Source organism: Psammomys obesus, unplaced genomic scaffold (genome assembly GCF_907164565.1).
Source record: "Psammomys obesus unplaced genomic scaffold, mPsaObe1.curated_primary_1811, whole genome shotgun sequence".
NCBI lineage: Eukaryota > Metazoa > Chordata > Mammalia > Rodentia > Muridae > Psammomys > Psammomys obesus.
The window spans coordinates 2,309,750-2,333,974 of NW_026596143.1; the positions used below are offsets into that span (position 1 = coordinate 2,309,750).

A 24,225-nucleotide genomic window follows, 5' to 3' on the forward strand; every position below is an offset into this window, starting at 1 on the left:
TTTTTTTTATAAAGGCTCTAGGTTTCATTTATGCTGCCTAATTGCCTCCCAAAGAACCCCTAATCCTGTCCCACTGGAAGGTTTCAGTGCATAGAATTTTAGGAGGACATGTCATGAATAAGTGTCAAGAGCACATGCGTGTCTTCTTGAAGTTTTGACTGTGTGACTTTGTGTGTGTGTGTGCGTGTGCTCGTGCGTATGCTTGGTGGAGGGTTGCTGGGGAGGCGTAACAGGTGAGTAGTATTGTCAGGAAGGGGGAGCACAGGGGGCTGTCTTGGGATGAGTCCTAATGAAGAGGATGGGTTGGGCCAGCGCTTCAGGTAGAGCATGCGCATGCTGGTACACGCCATTCACCTGGCTGCCCTTCCGGAGGGAGAGATGCTTGCTCTTGAGTCCCCTTGCTGTTAGACTTGCCAGATAAGTTTATCACTTAAGTTTTTGTCTTTTTATAATTGTGGTTTTTCTTTATAGAAAGTGAACTGAGCTACTTTTGTCATTCCTGTGGTTTCTTGAGCAGAATTGAGCAGGTTTAGGCTGTAGTGTGAGGATGAGATAAAAGAAAAAAAATCATTGCATATTATCAAACAAGCCATATACAAGAAACTTCCAGAAATGGACTTAGTTCATTCTTTGAAAGTATTGTATTCACTACTTTTTTTTTTTTCTTGACTAGGGTGAGTTTGTTGGGATGATGGATTTTAGGCCTAAGGTTTTGAAAATCATTTTGACTTCAAGTAATTGAAGACAGTTTTAGCAGTGTGTACTTTCGAGGCTGCATCAGGTCCTGGGATTGCTGTTACCAGCACTTGCTGGGCTGTTTTGTGGAAACTCGCTTTGCATGTTTGCTTGGGTTATCTCTTCATAGAATGAAAGCAGCATGGCCCTTAAACTGCTCTCAGTTCTTTGCCGAATGGAGGCTCCTAGTTTAGTTTAAACAAACCAGTCTTTTTCTTTTAAACTGTAGGAAAAGGAAGAATAAAGTAAAGGTTCTTTTGTTTTTGGTTGTAACTAAATGGTTACTGGCAAGTTTTTGTTCCTTTGTTTGGACTTGTAACTTTTTATTTTTAAAGAATTGAATAAACATTTTATAGTTAACAGAGATGACTTCTGTTAACTGCAAGATCAAACTGCCTTTAAAAAAGAATTTACTGATTGACCCACAATTATTCTTAAGCTACAGTATTCATATCACCAGTTATAATTTTAAAAATTAATGAAACTTGCCAATATGTAGCTAATTACAGTACTTTTGAAAAGGCTGGCTGTGTCCAAGTAGATCTGACAGGATTGGATGCTCTCATTCTGGTATATTTAAGGGTGCCATTTTGGTGATCCCATCCATCCAGTTAATACAGTGTGCATTTTTCAAATGCTTACCTTCTTATACTGACTATGGAAATTTGACTTTTTAAAAAAGATGACACAGGAGTACATTAATAAGTACATGTTAGCTGTTTTGTAAGTAATGTCTGGAATAGAGATGCTAAGTTGTGCTTTCGTGTAAAAGAAATCTCAGTTGGAAAGAAAACTATTGTGAACTAATTTATAGGGAAGATATTAAAAAGGTGGCTTACCCAGTGTTCCCACAAGGCACTACCTCAGTGTAGCAGTGGCATGCACAGCTGTGATCCTGCTGGAATTTTATGAAAACAAGGAAACTTTAATATAAGGTGTTCAGTTCACATTTGAAGAGTGGGGTTTTTTTAGGTTGATATTTCTATAATCTCAGGTCTGATTTTTTTATATCTAGAAATAATAATTTTTAATGTACTAATTTACCTTTTTATTGTCAAAAATCAGAAGTCACATAGCTAGTAAGTGACACAGTAGATTAAACCTGTACATCTGGTTGTCTTAAAATCATTAGGTCTGGGCTGCTCAAATGGGAATTTCATAGTAGTGAGAAATAAAATTATGTTTTGAGTTGTTTTATAATTTGACAGTTGTCATGGCTTTCTCAAATTGGTTTCCCGATAGTAAAAGCAATCATATAAAACTTTGAAAGTGAAGGGAAAAAAAACTGTCCGTGATCTTCCCACTCCAAGAAGCAGTGGAGATTTGTGGTTGATGTATCCCTCTAACCTCTTTCCTGGCATTTAAAGTAAAACTCTTCACTAAGCAGGCTATTAGAACATTTATAATTATTAGAATGCTTGTTTTTAAGAATATTTTTAAATTTATGTATCTCTCTGTGTCTATCCGCATGAGTTCATGTGTACCATCTGTGTGTTGGAGCCTGTGCAAGCCAGAAGAGGGGCTAGATCCCCTGGAACTGGAGTTTGAGCTGCCCACTGTGGGTGCTGGGAACCAAACCTGAGTCTTCTGCAAGCTGAGTAAGCACCCTGACTGCTGAGCCATCTCAGAGTTTCTAGGATATTGGACTCTCACCCTTTCTTCATTTATTTTATAAATATAAAATGTTTGCTTGTAAGTGATCAATGAAGAGCCTCATTAAATAAAAGGGTATTTTAGCAATTCCATTAAGTTTAAAGAGTGTTAAGAAATCCTGATAAATTTTGTTAAATATTTTGATTCATAGAAGCAGTCAAACAAACAAATATTAAATAGCAAATAAAATGTGGGCGTCACAAGTACTTGAAAGCACATGATGATATTGAACCTATACAGTTAATGGTTCACATGGGGGCTGTTGAGATGGCTCAGCCTCATGACCTGAGTTGATCCCCAGAACTGATGGCAGAAGGAAAACTCCAACTCCCAAAGTTGTCCTCTGACATCTTCATGTGCGCTATGTCACATGCTTGTTTTCCCTCACATACATCCATTGACACACATACCAAATAAAAATTAAAAAGGCTCAGATGGTAAATTTTATATAATGTGGATTTTGCCATAATTGAAATGAAAAAAACAAGTATTATAGTAAGATGTTTTAGTCTTTGTTATCTTACAGAGAACTCTGTGTGTGGGTACATGCTTATGTAGGTCTCTGTGTGTGTGCATATGTGTAAGCATCGTGTGGAGGTCACACGTGGAGCTGGCTGGCCACTGAGCTCTAGGGATCCTTCTGTTTCCACAGCCTGAGCACTAGGCCTATAAATTGTGTGCCTCTGTTGCTTTATGCGCATGCTGGAAAGCCAAACTCAGGTCCTCAGGGGTGCATGGCGGTCAGTTTACTGACTGGGCCATCTCCCCAGCCTGAGAACTCAGTATTTAATATTTTTGCCAATGTGAAATATGGAAATACTGGTATTCAGTAGAATGGATTTCAGCAGTTATGTTAATAATACCCTTTTCAGTTTTTCTGTTAGTTATCGATGTGTCTGAATGACTGGTTCTGGTAGTGAGAAATTACTCAGTTAAGAAGTATTGGTGGAAATGAAATGAGCATCATGAAACTTGCCTCATTAACAGTTATTGAGACAATTCCACAGTCCATCCCTCACTCATACCATCTTGATCTCTACTTCTGAGGTATCTACATAGAAGGGATTTCTATGGATCAGGATAGTAGGGCTCTACTAAAATTGTACAGTCCTTTGGCAGAAGCTCAGCAAATAGGTCTCAGATCTTCTGCAAGATGATGTGTGGTGTTATTTCCTGTCGTTATTATTGTATAACATTTCCTGGGTTGATAGGACCAATCATCCCAGATCAGGCACCAGTGACAGACCATAGAAAGAATTCTACCAAGTCTGGCTTGCTGAGCCATTGAGTTTTTTGGGGTGACTTGCAAGAGTATGTATAACTTAGACAGCTACTTACTGCAAAGCTCAGTGCAGCATGGTTGACTACTCACAAAAGTGGCATAAACAGAGTTCGCTGCCCAACTTGTAGGCAGCGCTGCCAAAGAGTCTGTTGCCCCCAGCAATTGTTGACCAAGTGAAGTACCTTAGGGTAGAGCATCTTGTCCTTTAGGAGTGGGAAGAAGAGACCAGGTAATTTTAGCTATTTCGTTTGGATTGAGACATTTGCATTCAAAGTGTTTGTAAGGTCCAGGACACCACCAAAAGATCATCGCCTGCATCAGCCATCCCATCAGTAGAGCAGGTGGGGTATGGCAGCTTCCTTATTTAGGCCTCTGTCAGATACAAATTATAAATAGTGAAATAAGCCGTTCTTCATGAGCCACTCCCCTATTTCATCCAGGGCTGCTTACACTGCACTTTCTTGGGGTTCAGCCTTGCTATGGACCAAAGCGGGAACAGGTCTATATTCTTGCCTTCAGGGCTTACTGGTATACAGCGTCCTGGTTTGGGCAGGTTTTGGATTGGCACCATGCTCCTTGCCTTTGCATGAGTCATACCTGGCTGCTAACAGGGTTCTAGGCTGGGCAAACAATCTTTACCCCCCAGTGTGCTTTCTTGTAGGGGAAAAGTATCCACATCGCACTCTTGGAGAGTAAATGCCTGTCCCAGGAGAAATTTAGTCTGTTTTCATTTGTACTGTACTGTATTTCTTTGACTCCTTTCAAATCTTTCAGGCTTCAAAGCCTTCTAGGAGCTGACAAGGACAATGTGTGGTCTTTTGTCAGCCTTTTACCCGGAAATTTTGGCTTGGTAGAAATCATGCAACACTTGTTTTCCTAGAGACCTGGACAGAACCCTTTGCCTGCCCTGCCTTTCTTTCATGCCCCTCATGATTGCTTGAACGCTTAGGAACAACTTACGTACGTAAGTCATTCAGATTCGACTTTGGGGATCTCATTTCACCGTGGACTCACTCAGCAAAGCCACTAATGCTTCATCCCCATTTCTTAACTTTCCTGTGAATATAATTCTGTATGGCCTGGTGTTATATGACAGAGCTTTTCTAGGAGAGACATGACAGACATGCCTACTCACCCCCGGTGGGGATATCACCAACGTCCAACTTGGTGAACCAATGAATTTTATTGGGAGCAAAACTGATTCAGAGGCAGCTGTGTCACCAAAGCCCACCCCAGCATGACTAGAGCACACTGCAGACCCTGCAGGCAGTTCAACAGGTTGGAGAGTGGCCTTTCCAAGTGACTCTGGTCTAAACCTCTTCCAGGCAGTTCACCTGGTCTCTCCTTCCCTGAGGCAGTTGGTCTGCTCCCAGAGTCCTTGCAGCTCTCAGCTCTGCTCCTCTGAGAGGGACTCTCAAGGTTAGGGTCTTTGTTTTTTTTTTTTTTCCTTACTCTGGCAGGGAGAGGCCTAATGATTTTATCTGGTCAGTTTCAGGGACTTCCTGAAGCTATTTTGAGTTGTTTACCTTCCGTTTTAAGTCTTTCCCTGCAGGATAGAATGTTTCAATTTTGGAAACTGTTACACACTTCGAGGAAGCTGTTATGGTGGGGCAATCAAACATGGTTTTTCTTACACTCAGTTCTGCCCTTCCTGTTTGCCATCTAGCCCTTGGCACAGGAACACAGCTGGTCATAATCAAGTATCCCTTTGTGAGCCATTTTAGTCCCTCAAGGACTGATTTTCCTCATGTTGCCCTAATTATGCAGCTTTTGTCTCAAGTAGGGATGAGCCATTACGATAATCATTTTCTCTGCTTCAAAGGCAGGCAGACCTATCTCCGGGTTCAGTAGCTTCATGGAAAGAGGTTGTGAGGGACTCTTTCATTGTTTTCCAGATGTAGTGTATTATTCCCTGGTTACCATCGTCGCCTGTACTGGCTGCCATCTGCTTGTTGAATCACAGAATTTTCTCTTCCTCTGTGTTAAAATTAGACCTGAGGAGTATCTTGTATTAATTCTTCCTTGCCATCTTCCTTTTCACTGTTTGATTCTTCCTATGCATTCTAAGTGTTTGGATGCTAGTAGGGGTTATTTAGCACAGATCTAATTTGTGCTCTATTCCTCTGCACTCCACAAGTTGTAAGAAACAGCAATCTAGCACCTCCATCTCACCACCACACTTTTCCTGCCAAACCAGGACCTAATGTGGAGGTTAGCATTCACACGTCTTTCTCCTGTTATGACCATCCCATATACCAGCAAGTTCTTTCTGAGTAGACAGCTCAGCCTCAGTTAAATGTCTTATCACTCACAACAGAAATCCATACGCCAGCTGCCACAGCCTGCTTTACAGTCCTATCCAGTATTTGCTGCTTTGAGGGGCTGCAGTATAGTCTGTGGTCCATCAGCTGTTTGGGAGGCATCCTCTTACTCCAACTGCAGACCCAATTCATCAAAGATGCATGCCTCACCCCATACCGCATAGAGGAATCCGCTACCCTGGGCTTTTCCCAGAGATACTCCATGCGCAGATAGCTGAGACTCAGTTGTACGTCTTACCACCCAAATAGTGGGGTCCAGAACTGCCAGTACATCAAGGTGGCATGCCATCCCTTAACACACAGGAGTTGAGGTGCAGTGGGGGGAAGTAGCTATGATTGGTATTGCTCCTGTGCGTACTCTACCTTCAAGTGGACTGGCCTCAGTTGCATGTCTTAGGCTTCTCTTGGGCTTTGTTTGCCCCGTTTGGGTGCAAATTGCATTGTGTGACTTTTCTTGGGAATGCATGAACACACAGCCCCCCACCCCTAAGTACGATGCCAGCGGTAGATCAGAAAATTTTGAGTAACTTTCTTGTGAAGTCACTTCTTCCCTTCCTTCAAGGAGGAATGGCTTAATTGGGAGAAACTATGTAGAGACCACTTAGAGTCAAAATGTTTCTCAAAAGTTTTCATCTTAGGACTCTTAATACTCAAAGATGTAGTAAGCCTCCCTTACCCTCGGAGTTCCGAGATGCCTGAAACTGGATCATACCAAGCTCTAGAGCTCTGTAGCTCCCACACCTACACCTAGTATAAGGTTTGATTTCTAAATTAGGCATAAGAGATTTGCAGCAATATTATGGAAACATAAGAATTGGTGGTAAATCATATACAGGTAGTCTTTTCCCCCCCCACTCCTTTATTTATTCACTTTACATCCTGATGGTAGCTACCCTTCCTCCTGTCGTCCTCCCTGATCCACCCTCATACTCCCCTCTTCACCATTTTCCCCTCTACTCAGAGAAGGAGAGGCAACCCCCCGCCATGGGTACCAACCTATCCTAGCATATCAGGTCTCAGCAGGACTAAGCAAATCCTCTCCCACTGAGGCCAGGCCAGGCAGCCCAGCTAGGGGCAAGGGATCCAAAGACAGGGGAACAGAGTCAGAGACAGCCCCTATTCCCATTGTTAGGGGCCCCACTTGATGACCAAACTGCACGTCTGCTACATATGTATAAGGGGCCTGAGGGCCAGCCTGTGCGTGCTCTTTGCTTGGTTGTTCAGTCTCTGAGCCCCAGTGGGGCCCACATTAGTTTACTCTCTAGGCCTTCTGTCATGTTCTTGACCCTTCTGGCTCCCTAAATCCTCCTCCCAACTCTTCCACAAGACTCCCTGAGTGCCGCCTATGGTTTGACTGTGGAAGACATTTATGCTAAATCCTGTCTGCAAGTATAGCAGAGTATCATTAATAGTGTCAAGGGTTGGCTCTCCCATGGGTGGGTCTCAAGTTGGGCCAGTCATTGGTTGGCCATTCCCTCAGTCTCTGCTCCATTTTTATCCCTGCACATCTTGTAGGTAGAACAAAATTTGGGCTGAAGGTTTTGTGGATGGGTTGGTGGGTAGGTAGTCTAGATCCTCTCCTAGGTGAGGAAGTTCCTAAGTGTGGAATCCCCGTCTTCTCCTAAGGGAAACCTGGTTAGCTCTGTTCTGTTGTATCTGAATTGTCTGGTTGGTAGATAAGAGTGAAGTCAGCTCGGATGCCCCTCTGTTGAGGAATGGATACAGAAATTGTGGTACATGTACACAATGGAATATTACTCAGCGATAAAAAAACGAAATCATGAAATTTGCAGGCAAATGGTGGGAACTGGAAAAGATCATCCTGAGTGAGGTATCCCAGAAGCAGAAAGACACACAGGGTATATACTCACTCATAAGTGGATATCAGACATATACTATAGTATAAACATACTAAAATCTATACACCTAAGGAAGCTAATCATGAAGGAGGACTCTGGCTAAGATGCTCAATTTCCATTCAGAAAGGTAAGCAAAGAGGATGGACATCAGAGGAGGGAGAAAACAGAACAGGACAGGAGCCTGCTACAGAGGGCCTCTGAAAGGCTCTATCCTGCAGGATTTCGAGGCAGATGCTGAGGCTCATAGCCAACTTTGGGCAGAGTGCAAGGAACCTTATAAAAGAAGTGGGAGATAGTAAGATCTGGACAGGACAGGAGCTCCACAAGGAGAGCAACAGATCCTAAAAGTCTGGGCAGAGGGGTCTTTTCTGAGACTGATACTCCAGCCAAGGACCACTCATGGAGATGGCCTGGAACCCCTGTACAGAGGTAGACCATGGCAGTTCAGTGTCCAAGTAGGTTCCATAGTAATGGGGACAGGGACTGTCTCTGACATGAGCTCAGTGGCTGGCTCTTTGATCACCTCCCCCTGAGGAGGGAGCAGCTTTACCAGGCCACAGAGGAAGACAATGCAGCCAGTCCTGATGAGACCTGATAGATTAGGATCAGAGGGAAGGGGAGGAGGACCTCCCCTATCAGTAGACTGGGAGAGGGGCACAGGTAGGGAAGAGGGAGGGAGGGAGGTACAGGGGGGATACCAAGTGAGTAAACTGTAATCAATAGAAATAAAAATAATTAAAAAAAGAGTGAAGTCAGGAAAAGCACTGAAATAACACAAGAGCTGAGATGAGGCAGTGACACTGGGTAGCTAGATCAGATGCCCTGGACAGAACACAGTACAAAGTATATTTCACCATACTGCTTCCAGGAATGGTGCATGATTTAAATTTTATGCATTATTTCTGCTCTTTGCCATGTAATACTCCCAGATGGTGGCTGACTGAAGGCCACTGGAGCAGAATGTGGCTTTGTGAAGAAAGGAGAAGACTGAATGTGCTTTTCTCAGTATGGCTTACATCTGTTGAGACTTAAGGCATAAATTAAAATGTGGAAATAAAAGTACATCAACTCCATTGTTTGAGAGTAAGTAACACTTTCAATTCTTTCTGAAATAAAGATTACTGAAAAGAAAGGTGCTGTTTTGTGTTTTGAGTCAGTTTAATGTCAGAATCAGTAGAAGACAACACAATTCTTGTCTTTTATGTGCCATCGTTGTATTATATGGATTGAATTAATGAAACATCATGGAGTGGAGAAGGAAGTACTGTTTTAAGTCTTTTCAAATAATAGATTTTTTTTCTTAAATACATAATTTGGTTAATTCTCATGAGAAGAATTTACAGGCTTATTAGGGAATTTTTCTGGTATGTTAAAAATGTACTGATTTATTTTACAAAAATGGATCATATTACTATATGGTTTGTTTTTTTTGGGGGGGGGAGGAGTATTCAGTATGCCATTCAGACCTTTCAGAGCATTAACATCTGAACTTTCTGATGAGAATAACAAGCAGCACATTTGTTAGTAATACCAGTCTTAGAAAAGTGATAGTTATTGGGAAACTGTTAAGATTAAAAAGCCTTGTATAATGCTGTAAACTTCAGGTATTTGTCTAAAAGTTTAAATTCTATCTGTGGGAGCAAAGATTGTTGCTGTCTTCTAAGTAACAGGCTTGCTTGTTCATCCTTGAGACAATGCCTGCCACATGCAGAGTTCCAAACTGTTCTTAAAGAGGAGCTACATAGTGTAATCAAATCAGCTGTCACAGCTCACTGTGTTCTAGAGGTGCTTATGTCATTCTCCCTGTCACAGTTTTACTTAAATATATACTCCAGAGGTTGGAATTTAATAACTTTTGCACGAAAAGTATTCCCATGTGAAATTGGCTTTGAAAATAGTGTGAAAACCTGTGAGAAAGAGTATGACCGGAGTGCAGTTAGATGTCTCCCCTTCATGCAGCTTGAGGGTTTTGTTTGTGGTTAAAGCACTGTGGGCATATTTTCCAAATGACCACGTGATGCCAGAGAATGAAGCACTGTCACTGTTGGCAGTGAGGAAAGCAACAGCATCTTTATTGTTTCACAAGCAGTTTCAACTGCCAAGATTCCCAGAAAGGACCACTGAGATCACTAGGAGCACAGCTTGTGGTGTGAAATGTGCTGATTAATAGAAGTAGCTTTTGGTTTTGTTAACGTGGGTTTAAGAATCTGCTGATAGGTGTGGATAGTCTCACATACACCACAATTTACATGTAATTTTCAAGAGAATTACACACTCCTGAAGCTGTATAATAATAGTTCTCCAACTGGAAGGCTTGTTGCTGGGCCACACCCCAGAGTTTCTCTTCTGGTTAGTCTATAGTGAGCCTGATAATTTGCCTTTTTACCAAGCCCCCGGAGATGTCTGTACTCTTTGGGAGCAGATTCCTAATCCTGGACTGATTACATCACTGGTGTAGGGTAAGCTCAGTTTTTCAGAATCTCCCTTGCTGTTTTCATGCTTGCACAAGATTGAGAATCATTGTTGGAGGATACATAAAATTCATTTAAGACTCCCATGTTTAGTGAGGTGTTGTGTCGATTGGTACTCACTGTGTAAGAATCTTTCAGGTGGTTTTGTATCTGAGAAAAACAGTCCTCTGTTCTTCGATTGCACTTAAAGGAGCCCTGGGTGCCTTAAGTCTGTGGAATGAAATAGGTGGGGCTATTGAAACTTCTCATGGGTGCTGTGCAAATAATCCCAGATTTTCGCTTGGAAATCTGTGCTGCTAGATTGGCTTTCTCAAGAATCTACAAGCTTATGTTCCTCACACCCCTTACACCATCATAGCAAACATAGGTGTGCGCAAACCTTAAGTCTTGTAAGGTGAAGTTTCCGTGCAAGCCTGTCTTTGGATCTCTAGCTCTGGGTTAGTGCAGTCTGCTTTTGAACTCCGCAGGAGGGTTTTGGCCTTGTTCCTTGCTGTGCACGGTGCAGCTGTCCCATTGCGGTAGTCTGTTGGGGTAGTCTGTTAGTTTTCACTGTGTACAGTCTGTGCTGGGACTGCTGCATCTGGCTGTTGTCTGCTGTCTGCTGTGAACAGTGCTCTTAGGAACAGTTTTGTGTAGTTCTAAATGTCGTCATCTGAAGTGCATTTCTTAGCTTTTACATTTTTTATTACACCTACTGGTTTATGGAGATGGGCTGTTCATGCTGTGCACACAGGTAGAGGCCGGAGGATAACTTGTGGAAGTCGGTTCTCTCCTTCCACCATGTGGCTTTGCTGGCAAGAGTTTTTATCCCCTGAGCCATCTTGCAGGCCCAATGTTATAATAAGGCAAATATATATAATTGTGTTTTTACATTTCTGGGGAGTCATTGGCTGTGGTTTTAAACAATAATTGATACTTCTTTTGTATGCATGATTAATCCTTTTTCTATATTTTTCTGCCTTTGCCATTTGGTTGTGGAATTTTTTTGTCTTTGCATTTTTGTAGTTGATTAAATATCTGTTGCTCTGTTTTTATTTGGTTTATCAATTCCCTAGATTTATTACCTTCAAAGTTTTTCTTTTTGTCTGTTTTTTTTTCCCATCCTGAGATGTTGTCTGTCCCTCTAGATGTTTTTGTAGTTTTACTATTTTATGCTGTAGTCTGTAGAGTTCACTTTGCACTGACAGGTAAGGACTTAAATTGTTTCTTGATCTATTCTAAAACTGGTTCAGTTGCTTACAACTTGTAAGTTTAGTCATTAAGATAAAATGAGGTTTGGGTTGTTTTTTTAAAAATTGTATTAGTGGGTTATTTGTGTGTGTGTATGTGTGTGTGTTTTCACCCAACTTTCAATTATAATTCACTCATTGTATTGCATTTAATTTTATCTTCATGCAAAAAGGATACCATTGTCTATAGAGTTCTATGATGAAGTAAAGGTAATAAATAAATGAAATAAATGAAGGTAGACTGAAAAATACTAACAGGATTCCAAATCTTTAACAATTTTTCTGCCTTCTGAGATTGGCATACATGCTCCTGTTTCTGTTCTACACATAATTTAGCCCTCTAGCTATTACACACTTTTTGCCTGAAGGACTTAGGTTTTTCAGTCATCGAAGTTGTTATGCTTCGCCATAGTGTCCTTCTGTTGCCTTTCAGAAGAGTTGTTCAGGGGCTCGGGCTTTAGGCGTGAAGGGAGTATGCCTTCTAGGTTGTGGAAAATATCAGTAGATGTGCTGGAATACAGAGCGCCCCAGTGTGTTCTTTTAACTATGTTCTTGGCATTTTTCAACCTTTTGTTTTTCTCTAAATACTGTCAGCACATGCACTGTAATCGTGCACTTGGCTCTCTGGCCTGCTTGCAGTATTTTCCCTTGATTTATCCTTCTCCTTTTGGCTGGAGCAGGGCTGGAAATCCCATCTTCATATTTCACAGCAGTGAAGGGGACACTGTGACAGTGTTGTAGAGCGTAGGCTTTCTCTGGTTTATTGCCTGCCTGGGCAGGTAATTATCTTCCGCTGTTGAGCCAATCTTTTTTGCATTGGAATTTAACCATCTGTTTTTTTTTTTTTTTTTTTTTTTCCTGTCCCAAGAAATACTTTTGTACCATTTGTTTTTAAACTTAAGGTCTCTTACCTTTTTGTTTCTGGTGATTTCTCTATTAGGTTTAGGAAGGCACTGTTTTATTTCTTTGTATTTCACTTTTAGCATAAATGTTCTTTTTCTTTTTTCTTTTTTTTTTTTCTTCTTTTTTTCCTAAGTGTAGTATTTTTCCTTCCAAGGTATCTGGTGAGTCCTCTATCACCAGGAGTCTGTTTATCTTTGCCACTTATGTCATTGTTCTTGGCATAATGTTTATTTACTGTTATTTTGAGTGTCTTTTGGTGTTCTTGGATCTTACAATATTTATGGAAAAATTTATAAAAGAAATGTAATATGAACTTTGTTATTCTGATACAGTGCTTGTAGCTTTGTTGGTAGTCATGTTAGGAGGAAAATACCTTTTAAATCTGTTGTTTTCTACCACTTATGAAAAAAACCTCAGTTACAATACTGCAAACACCTTTGGTTTTTCTCTTTTGAGAATATTGTGCGTGTCACAGTTAAGGTTAAAGGTTGTTTCTTGCAGGTTTTAATTGTCGGCAAGCTTAAAATGTTAAATGTTAAGTGGGATGACTTTTTCACCCCTGTTTTGGGCTCAGACCTGGGGAATAAATAGCAGTGACCTTACAGTTAGTACTGAAACATTTTGAAGGGCCCTAATTGTAATCCTTAAGATGAGTAAGGAATGTTGCTAAGTGTATTTAGCTAGACCTGTGTTTTGAATTTGCATCTTCCTTACCATGAATTTTAATTTTTCTTTAAACAGGTGAAATAAGGACATTATTTAGCAGCAAGAATGTCCTGAAACTGACAAATCATATTACTTTACCAGGAACAGTTAGTGAGGAATAATTATTGGATGAGGTTTTGGCTTATTTAGTTCCCACGTGGAACCTCCACAGACCAAGGTGCTCAACTAGAATTTGGGACCCAGCCATTCTTGCCTTCTTTTTCTTTTTAATTCAATTTACATCTCAGTCATAGGCCCCTCCTGTCTTTTTCCAGTCCCACCCACCCTCCCACATTCCCCCCTTCCCTATTCCTCAGAACTAGTGGGCCCACATGAAGCCTAAGATGCCCATCGGGCTTATCTTCTTTGGGTCTGTGCATTGTAGTATGTTTATTCCGTACCAGACACAGTAAATCTGCTAGAGGAGAAAGTGGGGAAGAGCCTGAACTCATTGGCATAGGAGACAACTTCCTGAACAGAACACCAACAGCTCAGGTTCTAAGATCTAGAATTAGTAAATGGGACCTCTTGAAACTGAAAAGCTTCTGTGAAGCAAAGGACACTATCAATAGAACAAAAAAGTAATCTGTAGATTGGGAAAAGATCTTCAACAACCCTACATCCGACAAAGGGCTAATATCCAGAATATATAAAGAACTCAAGAAATTAAATACCAGCAAACCAAATAATGCCATTAAAAAAGGGGATACAGAGCTGAACATTCTTGCCTTCTAAATCTGCTAGCTCTCTACTATAGGCTGTACAGCAGGAGTTTTCTTTCTTAACTAATAGCCTCTGATTTTTTTCTTGATTCTTTTTTTGTTTTTTGTTTGTTTTTTTCGGTTTTTCTTTTTTTTTTTTTAAGGTTTATTTATTTATTATTTATACATTATTGTGCCTGCATGTGTGCCTGCATGCCACATGGGCAGAGGATTGCATTTTTAGATGGTTGTGAGCCACCATGTCGTTGCTGGGAATTGAACTCTGGACTTTTGGAGGAACAGCTAGTGCTCTTAAGCTCTGAGCCATCTCTCCAGCTCCCTTTTCTTGATTCTTTAATTTTTATTGTGTCTGTGTGTATACGCTCATGCATGCATAAGGAGGGCTGAGGTCCATGTGGGGTGTCTTCTGCAGCCCACCCCCCATCTTATTTTTTGAGACTGGGTCTCTTTGTTGAGCCTGGAGCTCACCAATTCTAGACTGGCTAGAAAAGGAGCTCTAGGGATCCCTGTGTCTGACGCACACCACGGTGTGCTGTAAGACGCTGGTGACCGACAGTGAAGACACTGAGACCTTTTACTATTTTAAAGCTTAGGCCTTCGCTGGGCAGACTCTCAACTGGCTCATGTGAGTTAACCTGACCCCCTAGTCTCACCCCGCCATGTGGATAGCTGTATCTTCTGGGAAACAAAGCAGCAAGAGTCAGGAGCAGGAGGAAAGGCCCAAGCCAGCTGGACAGCCTTCCTTTTTCATGCCCTTTTCATCTGGGCTGCTGCCTGAAGGCCCTGTCTACACCAGGTGGGTCTTCCCGCCTTGGTTAAGGCAATCAGGTAACACTCCCTCCTCAGGTGATTTTATTTTGTGCCAGTTGGCATTTAAATTGAGTATCTAATTCAGGTATCTGAAAAACCTTTTAAGACTTAAATACCATGAAGTGATTTTTCTTAGGAATAGTTTGTCAGGTACTTAAAATGAAACAAATTTCTACGCATGACTTAACAAAGCTGTGGCAGATGCTGTTATTTATTCTTCCTAAACTCATCTTCTAATTCTTCACCAATAGATAACTTGATTTTCTTGAGACAGCTGTGTGCTCAGCTATATAAGACTTGTTTTTCAGCCTGTGTTTGTAGTGGGTAGATGACACATTTTTGGCTAGGAATGCATAGGTGAATGCATATCTGAAGACTTCTACTGCTTTAATACTAATCATTCTGTGTCCAAACCTTTTTCTTCCTTTCCTTTCTTGACTGGGAATCGTTTGTCAAACTCAGAGGTCTTAAGCTCACTCTTAAGACCACAGACTGATAAGCTGGGGCAGAGACCGAGAAAATGGAAGGCCTTTCAGAGGTTTCTAATGCCATGTCATTTGGCAAATGTGAGCCACGTGAATTTCTGTCCTAGTTTGGTGGTGTCACTTGGAGCTGCCTGTGTTTCTTCCTGATGAAAAGGCCTTACCTGTCCTGACCTCATCTTCCTGTGTCTACTGTTGACATTAGCAAGCATACAGATTTGGCCACCTGATAAGACCCTAAGACCCTACCTCAAATGCAAGCTCCTTACCATGGCTCGAAGAATTTGAGTGGTGTGACTTTCCTGACCTCACCTTACTCGTCATTGTACTTTTTATCCCAGTAGGAACAAAACAACCCTTAAAATTCCGAGTGCGCCTTTTCTTTCATAGCCAGGAAGGGAAGTGCCTGTGGAAGAATAGGGTTGTGATGGGAAAAGGAGGGGGAGGTAGAAATAAGACTAAATAGAACCTCCAGCTACCGCCAGTACTGCTGTGCCAATATGAACAGTGGACTAAAACAGCCAGGCAGTGTGGTGCATGCCTTTAATCCTAGCATTCGGGAGGCAGAGGCAGGTGGATCTCTGTGTGAGTTCGAGACCAGCCTGCTCTACAGATTAAGTTACAGGACAGCCATACAGAGAAACAGTGTTTCGAAAAACAAAACCAAACCAAAGCAAAAACCATGGCCTGGTGATGGCAATTGGTTTGCACTCTGTAGCTTTACTATTCTAATATAAAATTGACTCACCCCCTTTTTTCCCATTTCAATTTAACTTGAGGTGTTGTCCAGGAGAAGTATAATTCTGACCTTGTGATACATGCCTATGAAATCATATATATATGGACGAAGCTAATGTTTTTTGTTTTAGTTGATTTAGTTGATTTCATATATATATATATATACACACACACACACACAGATATATTTATTTATTTATTAATTTGGGAGGCTTTCTTAGTTCTTGCCTTCCTGAAAATGAGTGAATTTCTATAGATAACCACGGAAGACATCTTTTTTTCACATGGTTCTCCTTTTTTTTTTTAATGTATCCACAAAGTGGCTACTGTTTCCTTAACTATTACTTTTATTAAGATTCCAGTTTCTAATTTGGTCAAGTAAGTACAAGTGTGGAATTAGTGCCATAGAGCCACAAGTGGTGGGGCAAGTTACAAAATGCTGGCACGTGCAGTTTCCACTCTTAGGCCATTGAAATATAGCTTGTAGTTTTGTCATTGTAGTACTACTTTCATGTTCTCAATGGCCATTTCTTTCTTTTCTGTTGGTCTCACTAAATTCTTCTCATGCTAGACTTTGTCTAATGTTGTTACTCCTGGCTTCTTCAGTGGTTCCTCCATAGCCTTCCTCACCTGTTGCATAGTCTTTACACTGTTTCACATCCCAGCTGTTCTTCTCCTTTTCCCTTTTCTAGCCAAAAACTGTGGTACTTACTAACAGTGCCTGGTTCTGTGTCGTCAACTGCAGCAGGTCTCCCCTTTCCGCCTTGTTTTCTCAGATTTGCAATCCCATCATAAATGATTTTGTTGAACCACCTGTTGCACACAGTTTGGCTCCCATTCCCAATGGTTTTCTGATACCTTCGTTAGTTCTTTCTTCCTGCTGCAGAATCCCATTAGCCAAACTGTCAGCACCTGTTTCTGTCACATTCCTATTATTTCTCTAATGCTAAATGTTGTGGTTTGTCTTTGATTTGGTTGTCAGTGTCAGTAGTATTTAAATTACTTAAGTATAAAACTTTTGTCAGCAGTTTGTAAATATATAGTACCTGGAAGCTTTATGTGTGTAATATTGTTATGTGTCGACAACACTCAGGCAAGAGCCGTCTCATTCACATGTATTTCTGACAGTTGTCCGCCATAGCAGGCAATAAAGAAATGATTTGAGTCAGCCACTCAGTAACAAGGAAAGAGTTCTCCTTAGTTCTGCTACTTGAAACGGGAAGGTAAGTTTGGATGAAGCTAATGTTTTTGTTTGTTTTAGTTGCCCTTTTTGCTATAGGGTGTACAGCATGTCAGTACGTAGGTGTGACTGTTAAAGATTTGAGTTGACATATGGAACATTTCTGCCTCTCTTCTGCAGGTTTTGGAAGGAAGGATGTTGTAGAACACTTGCTGCAGATGGGTGCTAATGTCCACGCTCGTGATGATGGGGGTCTTATCCCACTTCACAATGCCTGTTCTTTCGGCCATGCTGAGGTTGTTAGTCTGTTACTGTGCCAAGGAGCAGATCCGAATGCCAGAGATAACTGGAACTATACACCCCTGCATGAAGCTGCCATTAAAGGGAAAATTGATGTCTGTATTGGTAAGTATTACTGATGTGGTGCTGCTGCGATCTAAGTTTGCACAGTCAGTTGTAACTGAAGGTTACTCTAGGGTTTTTATTGTGGTGTAGCTAGTGCTGCCTCAGCATAGGTAATGGTATATGGCTTCCTCTAGAGGAATTCTTTTCCATGAAAGGGAAGTGGAGAGCTGGGTGGATCCAAAGGTGATTAAGAACAGGTTCTCATTGGCTTCCTCAGGGAGATAATGCAGTGTCAGCTGTGTAGAAGTCAATTCTGATTGATTATTCTCTTCACATGTAGTTGACGTACGTGTCTCTTACTAAACATCTGCATTTAGCCTCACATCAGTGAGAGTCAGACAAATATAAATTCTTATTGAATTGGATGACATTAGGATATTGTAGGTTGATTTAGAGAAAATATCAAATTCGGGGACAGATGTCTTAAATTGAACACCTATCCGTTTATGACGGCTGGAAAGCCTTGAGTCTGTGTCTCAAGTCCAGTAGTTCAAAGCTGAACTAAATTATAGAGTGTAGATGGTTGGTTTTGCTTTGTTCAGCTGACACAAGCTGGTATCACGTAGAAAGAGGGAACCTCTGTTGAGAAATACCTGTATCAGATTGGCCTTGTAGGGAAATCTGCGGAGGCGTTTTCTTAATTCATGATGTATGAGAGGGCCCAGGCTGTATGGGCACTGCCATCCCTGGGCAGGTGGTCCTTGCTTGTATGAGAGAACAGGCTTAGAAAGCCATGGAGTGCAATCCAGTAAGTAGCATTCCACCACGATCTTGAGTTCCTGCCCTGATTTCCCTTCATGATACACTTGTAAAATGAAATAAGCCTTTTCCTCCCCACGTTACTTTTGATGTGTATTACAGTAGTAGAAAGCAGACTAGGACTGACAAAACAATTGCAGACAGAATTTAGCTTTCTAACCATTTTAAGTAACTTCTGATTTATGTGAATTTGTAGTCAATTACTGTTTCTCATATATTTTTACATGTTTAAATTTTGCTTTATTAATATTTTTACTTTGAAAGCTAAAACAAGCCTCTTAGAAGACAAATGTCTTGTCTGGGGTTATCACCTATTTCTTGACTCTTTTAAGATGGCTGAAGTTGGTTAGTCCATGTCAGGCTTTGTATTCTTTCTGGATGACAGAATGGTGCCCCTTTCTCTTTGTGGATGTCAACATTTTATTGCAACATTTTCTTTATGCTAAAGTATATAGGCCATTTTAAACAAGTTCTGGTTAAATCTTTCTCTTAATGGTGATTACAGCTATTCCCTCATAGCTGTTTGTTCTATTCTCCAGTTTGTTCTCACTTTTCCTGAAATTGTAATTTTTCTATCAAGTTCTCTGCCATTATCCTTAGTAACTTTTGCATGATTGTTTGACTAGCCTTTTAGTGCCATGCCATGTGTTACAACATTCAGGTGATTGTCTCTTTTCCTCCCAGGGCACTAATGCAGTCATATCTGATCAGCTCATTCTGTACAACAACCTTGATAAGCCTCAACTTAGCTCAGAGCTTCAGCCCTGATCCAGAAGTTCTGGTTTGTTTTTTTGTTTTTTGTTTTTTTTTTCCCATGTGATAATGCTGCTGAACCCAATAATTGTTTTTGTCTAATGTAGACTCTCAGTTTCTCTGTCATTACTGCACCCGGCAGCCTGGATCCAGACTTTTTCTTAGTCATTGGTCACAAAATTTCATGCTCTTTTCAGGTTCTAAAACATCCTTTCTGGTCTCTAGTGCACTATTTTTCTATTTGTATCTCTCTGAATTGTTCATTTTGCCAGCACCTTTATCTATCTGTCTGTCTATCTATCTATTTTTGACGTTAGAATCCTTTCTCCCTTTTAATCTCTGTACCAAACCAAACCAAACCAAACCAAACCAAACCAAACCAAACCAAACCAAATAAAACAAAACGAAAATGCTTTCTTTTGTTGAAAAAATTTAGAGGGAGGCTTATAAGAAGTGTTAAGGAAAGAGTCCTGCAACCACCAGTTCTGCAGTCCTCACCAGGCTTTGCCCATATTTCCTGCCTTTGGTTTAAGACCTTATGAAGTATAAAATTGAAAGGAGGGGAGGGGCACCTTTGAAACTTTATAACCAAGGTGTAGCTACTGTTACAGTATCTACTGTAGTCAAGATGGACTGTAGCCTGCCATGGTGGGGCACACCTTTAATCTGAGCACTTGGTAGGCAGAGGCAGAATGATCTCTGAGTTTGAAGCCAGCCTGCGCTACATAGTGAGACCTTGCCTCAAAAAAAAAAAAAGAACCAAAACAACAGAAAAATAATTGACTGTAGACTCTTCTATATTTAACTTTTGGGAGACTCTTAATATGACCTTTGAAAAACCTACAGTAGCATATGTTGTACTTCATGAATTCAAGCATAGTTAAATTCCAAAGTATTCTTGTGAGGCATAGCTGGACAAAGTAATTGGAAACTTATCCTTTTTCAGTTTTTGTTTGAGGCTGGTGTATAAAGTTGATTTTAAAAATCCTTTTACCTAGCTTGACAGATGCTGCCCTGATGATCTAAAACTTACTATGTTGATAGTCATAAGGGTAGAGCCAAACCCCACGATTACTACCCAGGTGAGCATCAGGGCAGATGCTAAGAGCACAGCTCTATTTTATATCCTTGACTCCCCAGTTTTCCACTGTGAGACCAGGGACTAAAGTCACCGTGTTTCAGTGATGTGCAGAAAGGAGTAGTCTACAAAATTTATTCTGTTCTTGACCAAGTTAGCAAATGCTTGGTGCTCAGCAGGGTAACAGGTGTAGTAAACATTCAGGAGTAATACTGCCTGTTGTTAATTACTAGTGCTACCATTGTTAAAATGAACTTGGTTGCCTGCTCTTTGATCACCTCCTCCTTGGCGAGGTGGCTTTACCAGAGCATAGAGAAAGAGGATCCATACAGTCCTGATGAGACCTGATAGGCTAGGGTTAGATAGTATAAGGGAGAAGGACCTCCCCTATCAGTGGACTAGGGAAGGACATGTGGTAGGGGACAAAGAAGGGAGAGTGGGACTGGGAAGAGATGAGGAGGGGGATACAGCTGGGATACAAAGTGAATAAATTATAATTTATAATAATAATAAATCTAAACCTCAGCTTCTGTGTGAGGTACTTTGGTTTCCTCTTTATCCATTGTTAGTCATGTGAGCAGCCTTTCATTGGTTTCTTTCGTTGCTGCTCTTTAGTTATCATAAAAGAAGAAAATACAGAATATTTTGTAAAATTCAACTTTAAATGCTTGTAAAATTAAATGAACTGCTTAAGACAGTAATGGGGTTTGCTAGAATGTTTATGACATTCTTCTATTGCGTATAACAACCCAAATGTACTTTAGAAATCAGCATATTTTCTCTCTTTAAAGCTTGTTCATTTCCTCCTGTCCTCAGAATATAGTCCCCGGAAAATTAAAATAAGTATTTATGAACACATGCCATGTGAATACAGATATGGTGGGTAAGACATGCTTCTTTCCATTCCTGGCTAAGGATGACTTCTGGCACCCGGGTGCCTGCTCTGTTATGGTAGAATTAGGATTCTGACTATACAGTGTGCACATAGTAAAGAATCATTCGTGGCAGTAGAGTTTTGCTTCGGTGCTAGTAGTGGCCTGGCCATGATGTGTCTACTACAGAACAGTTAGTTTTCTTCTACTGTTGTGGGGTTTTGGATTTTGAGGTGGGTCTTAAGCCTTTCTGTCATTTCAACTTGAGGTAAACTTTGGTATGTATCACTTCCTTTATGTGTGTTTGTTTTTTACATATGTGCCATCTATTTTTATACTTTCAAAGTCTCAGGATTCCTTTTTAAAGTCTTCTGTGCCCTGGGGAGAGATAGCTTGCTGATTCCATAGCAAATGGTGCATTTTAAAGCTTACTTTGTATGTATATGATGTGTGTGTATATGTGTCTGTATTTGTGCATACACATAAGCACATCGTATGTACATGTGCACATGGCATGTGTAAAGAGCTTGGTAGAGCTTGTTCTCTACATTTACATGGGTTCTCAGCATCAAACCTAGGTCACCCGACCTACATAGCAAGTGCCTTTACCTACTGGACCATCTTCCTGTCCTGAAATCAAAGAATTCTGAGAATGTAGGGTGCATGGTTTTCTAAGACATACAGGATTCTTATTGTTTGAATACTTCAACATCTAGAGTGGAAGCTTTGCAAATGAAAAATAACAGCTTGTCTCAACCATAGCAAAAGATCTAGAAAATAATATTTTTGTGTGTGTGAGTATATATCCAGAATAGCTTTAAAAAAAATTCAGATAAACACATGCCTGCACACACATACCTCTCCTTCTAGGAAAGTTAAATGTAGGAGACTTTAGGGCCAAAGACCCCAGTCTGTTTCAAAGTAAAACATTCTAGAGCTGGGGAGATGGCTTGCAGTGAAAATGTTAGGACCTGACTATGTTAGCCTAGCACCCATATAAAAGCCTGGAGTAATAGCATGCTTCTCTAATCCTAGCGATGGGGACAGAAGGGAGACAGTAGGATCATGATGCTTGCTGGCCAGATAGCTAATGAAAAACAGTACGTTCCAGATTCAGTGAGAGACCTGTGCCAACAAATAAGGTGGAGAAGCAATTGAAGACATGTTAACACGTGGAAATCCTGGAGAATAAGGTAAATCTAGGACTGTCAGTATTATTTTTAAGAAAACTTACATGTGAAAGGAGTTCCAGAAGGAAAAAATATAATAACTGAAAGAAAAGTTAGTAATAAGTAAATGATAATTAAAAATGCCAGTTGGTGTTGAAAAAGCTTAGTGAGTTCCAGACCAGATTGAGACCCACTGAGGAAGATGTATACTAGAGATATCTAGAAAGGATAAGATTGCCTACACAGAGAAAATCATAGGCAAAGGATTTTTTGTTCATAACATGGAAGCCCTGAAGACAGTGGAATACTTTATGAAGACTATTGGCAGAAATGGATTAACCTGTAATTCTGATAAAAAGCAGTTTCTTAGCTATTTGTGAGTAAGGAAGGCTAACTACTAGCGTGTGTCACAGGATTGTTGACGGTGTTTCAAAAAATGTACCTTTGGCTGTCCTGGGACTCGTATAGACCCTGTTGGCCTCAAACTTTAATCCCAAATACTAGGATTAAAGGCATGTGCTACCACTCCATGCTGGGACAGGATATTTGGGACAAAGCTCCTGTTATTTGCTTGTTTGCTTTGTTCATTCAGTGGTTCTTGGGTTTTTTGTTTCTGTGTGCAGAGACTGAGTGTCCCAAAATCAAGCTGCAACAGCTAGGCTTTCTGAGCTCAGTGGCATTGTGTCTTAGTGGTTGAAGTCAGAGAGACCTGGGTCTTTTTGCGAATTACGTGTTTCAAGATTGAATTCGAGGTAAGAACAGCATCGCACAATGTCGAGGATAGAATGAAATAACCCAAGCCCTTAGAATGATGTGCGTGTATTTGTAGTGTAGTGTCTTAATAGGCCATGTTCCAAAGTTTATAGCTTCCTCTACTTATTTGAAAATAACAGTCTGATGTAATTTTCCTGTTGCATTTTATGATTTGTTTCAGGTGTATTTATATTTACTCAAAATGAAAGAAAATAAGATCTGGTGATAATTTTCATCATAGTCTTTTTGAGACAGGGTCTCTCTATGTATTTATTTCTGGCAGTCCTGGAACTCGCTTTGTAAACCAGGCTGTAAACCAGAATTTAGAGAGATCCTTCTGTCTCTACTTCCCAAGTGCTAGGATCAAAGGTATGTACCAACACATACAGGCCTCATGAAAGACCTTAAGCATGCTGTCTCAGGAAGAGATTGGGCAAACTATATAAAGATATTATCACTTAATAACGTAAAAGTTGAGTTGGTTATTTAAATGAGCTAGTAAAAACAACTGCAATTCTCTTTTTTTTTCTACCCCGAATCAGATCTTCAGTTAATTCTTTAACATGTACTAGGCTTTTCTGTATTAAAATTTTAGTATTTGTTTTTTCTCTTTTCCCCCTTGCTGTATAAAAAAAAGAATGACATGTCTTAGTTTTGATTATTCCACTGGATAAGCTCAGATTTATTCAGCTAAATACACAATCAATTGCAGTAGGATCCTTTATTCAGAAGAAAAATTAAAACAGTGTTACAGTTTATATCTAGTTTATATATAATTTGTTTTTTTACACTTGTGTACATATATATTCATGGAATTGGGCAGCATAAACTTAACTACCAGACTTGTTAAATTGTCAATTGATAAAATATGGAGTTGCCCGCAATAGAAAATTTCACTCAGAGTAATTGAGGACTGCTGTGTTCTGCTGGACAGAACCAAGAAATAGGAGATGGTGGACCTGGACATTATTTTCACATCACCCATTAGGAAGCATTTTTATCTGGAATGGATTACTTTCTGTGGAATAGTTGCTTTGTCAAATGAAAATAGTGACACTGTTTATTTTTACTTTGCTAGGGTTTTGTAGGAATTATATGGGCTATTGGAATGTTATATAATGTGTTATAGTTATTTCTAGATGTTTCTGACCATAAGAAGTGATACGCTATAAATAGTAGGTTCTCCGTATCTAGAGAGTCCTTATTCATAGATTTATTTAACTGAAGATTGGGCATTTTAGAGTCCATTTTCTATACTGAAAATGTAGAATTTTTAATTTTGTTATTTCCTAAACCGTAACTTTATCTTATTTTCTAAACTATTATGTGTGGCTTTGCTGGAAAGG

The 24,225-nt window shown here is 40.3% G+C and overlaps 1 protein-coding gene across 1 annotated transcript in view; it reads left to right on the plus strand.

The window, feature by feature from the left end:
• The first annotated feature begins 17,242 nt into the window (after positions 1-17,242).
• Positions 17,243-24,225, plus strand: part of Tnks (tankyrase) — a 141,790-nt gene continuing 134,807 nt past the window's right edge. The window contains exon 1 of the mRNA XM_055593346.1: positions 17,243-17,495. Coding sequence (XP_055449321.1) covers positions 17,243-17,495 — 253 coding nt within the window. The remainder of the gene's footprint in view (positions 17,496-24,225) is intronic.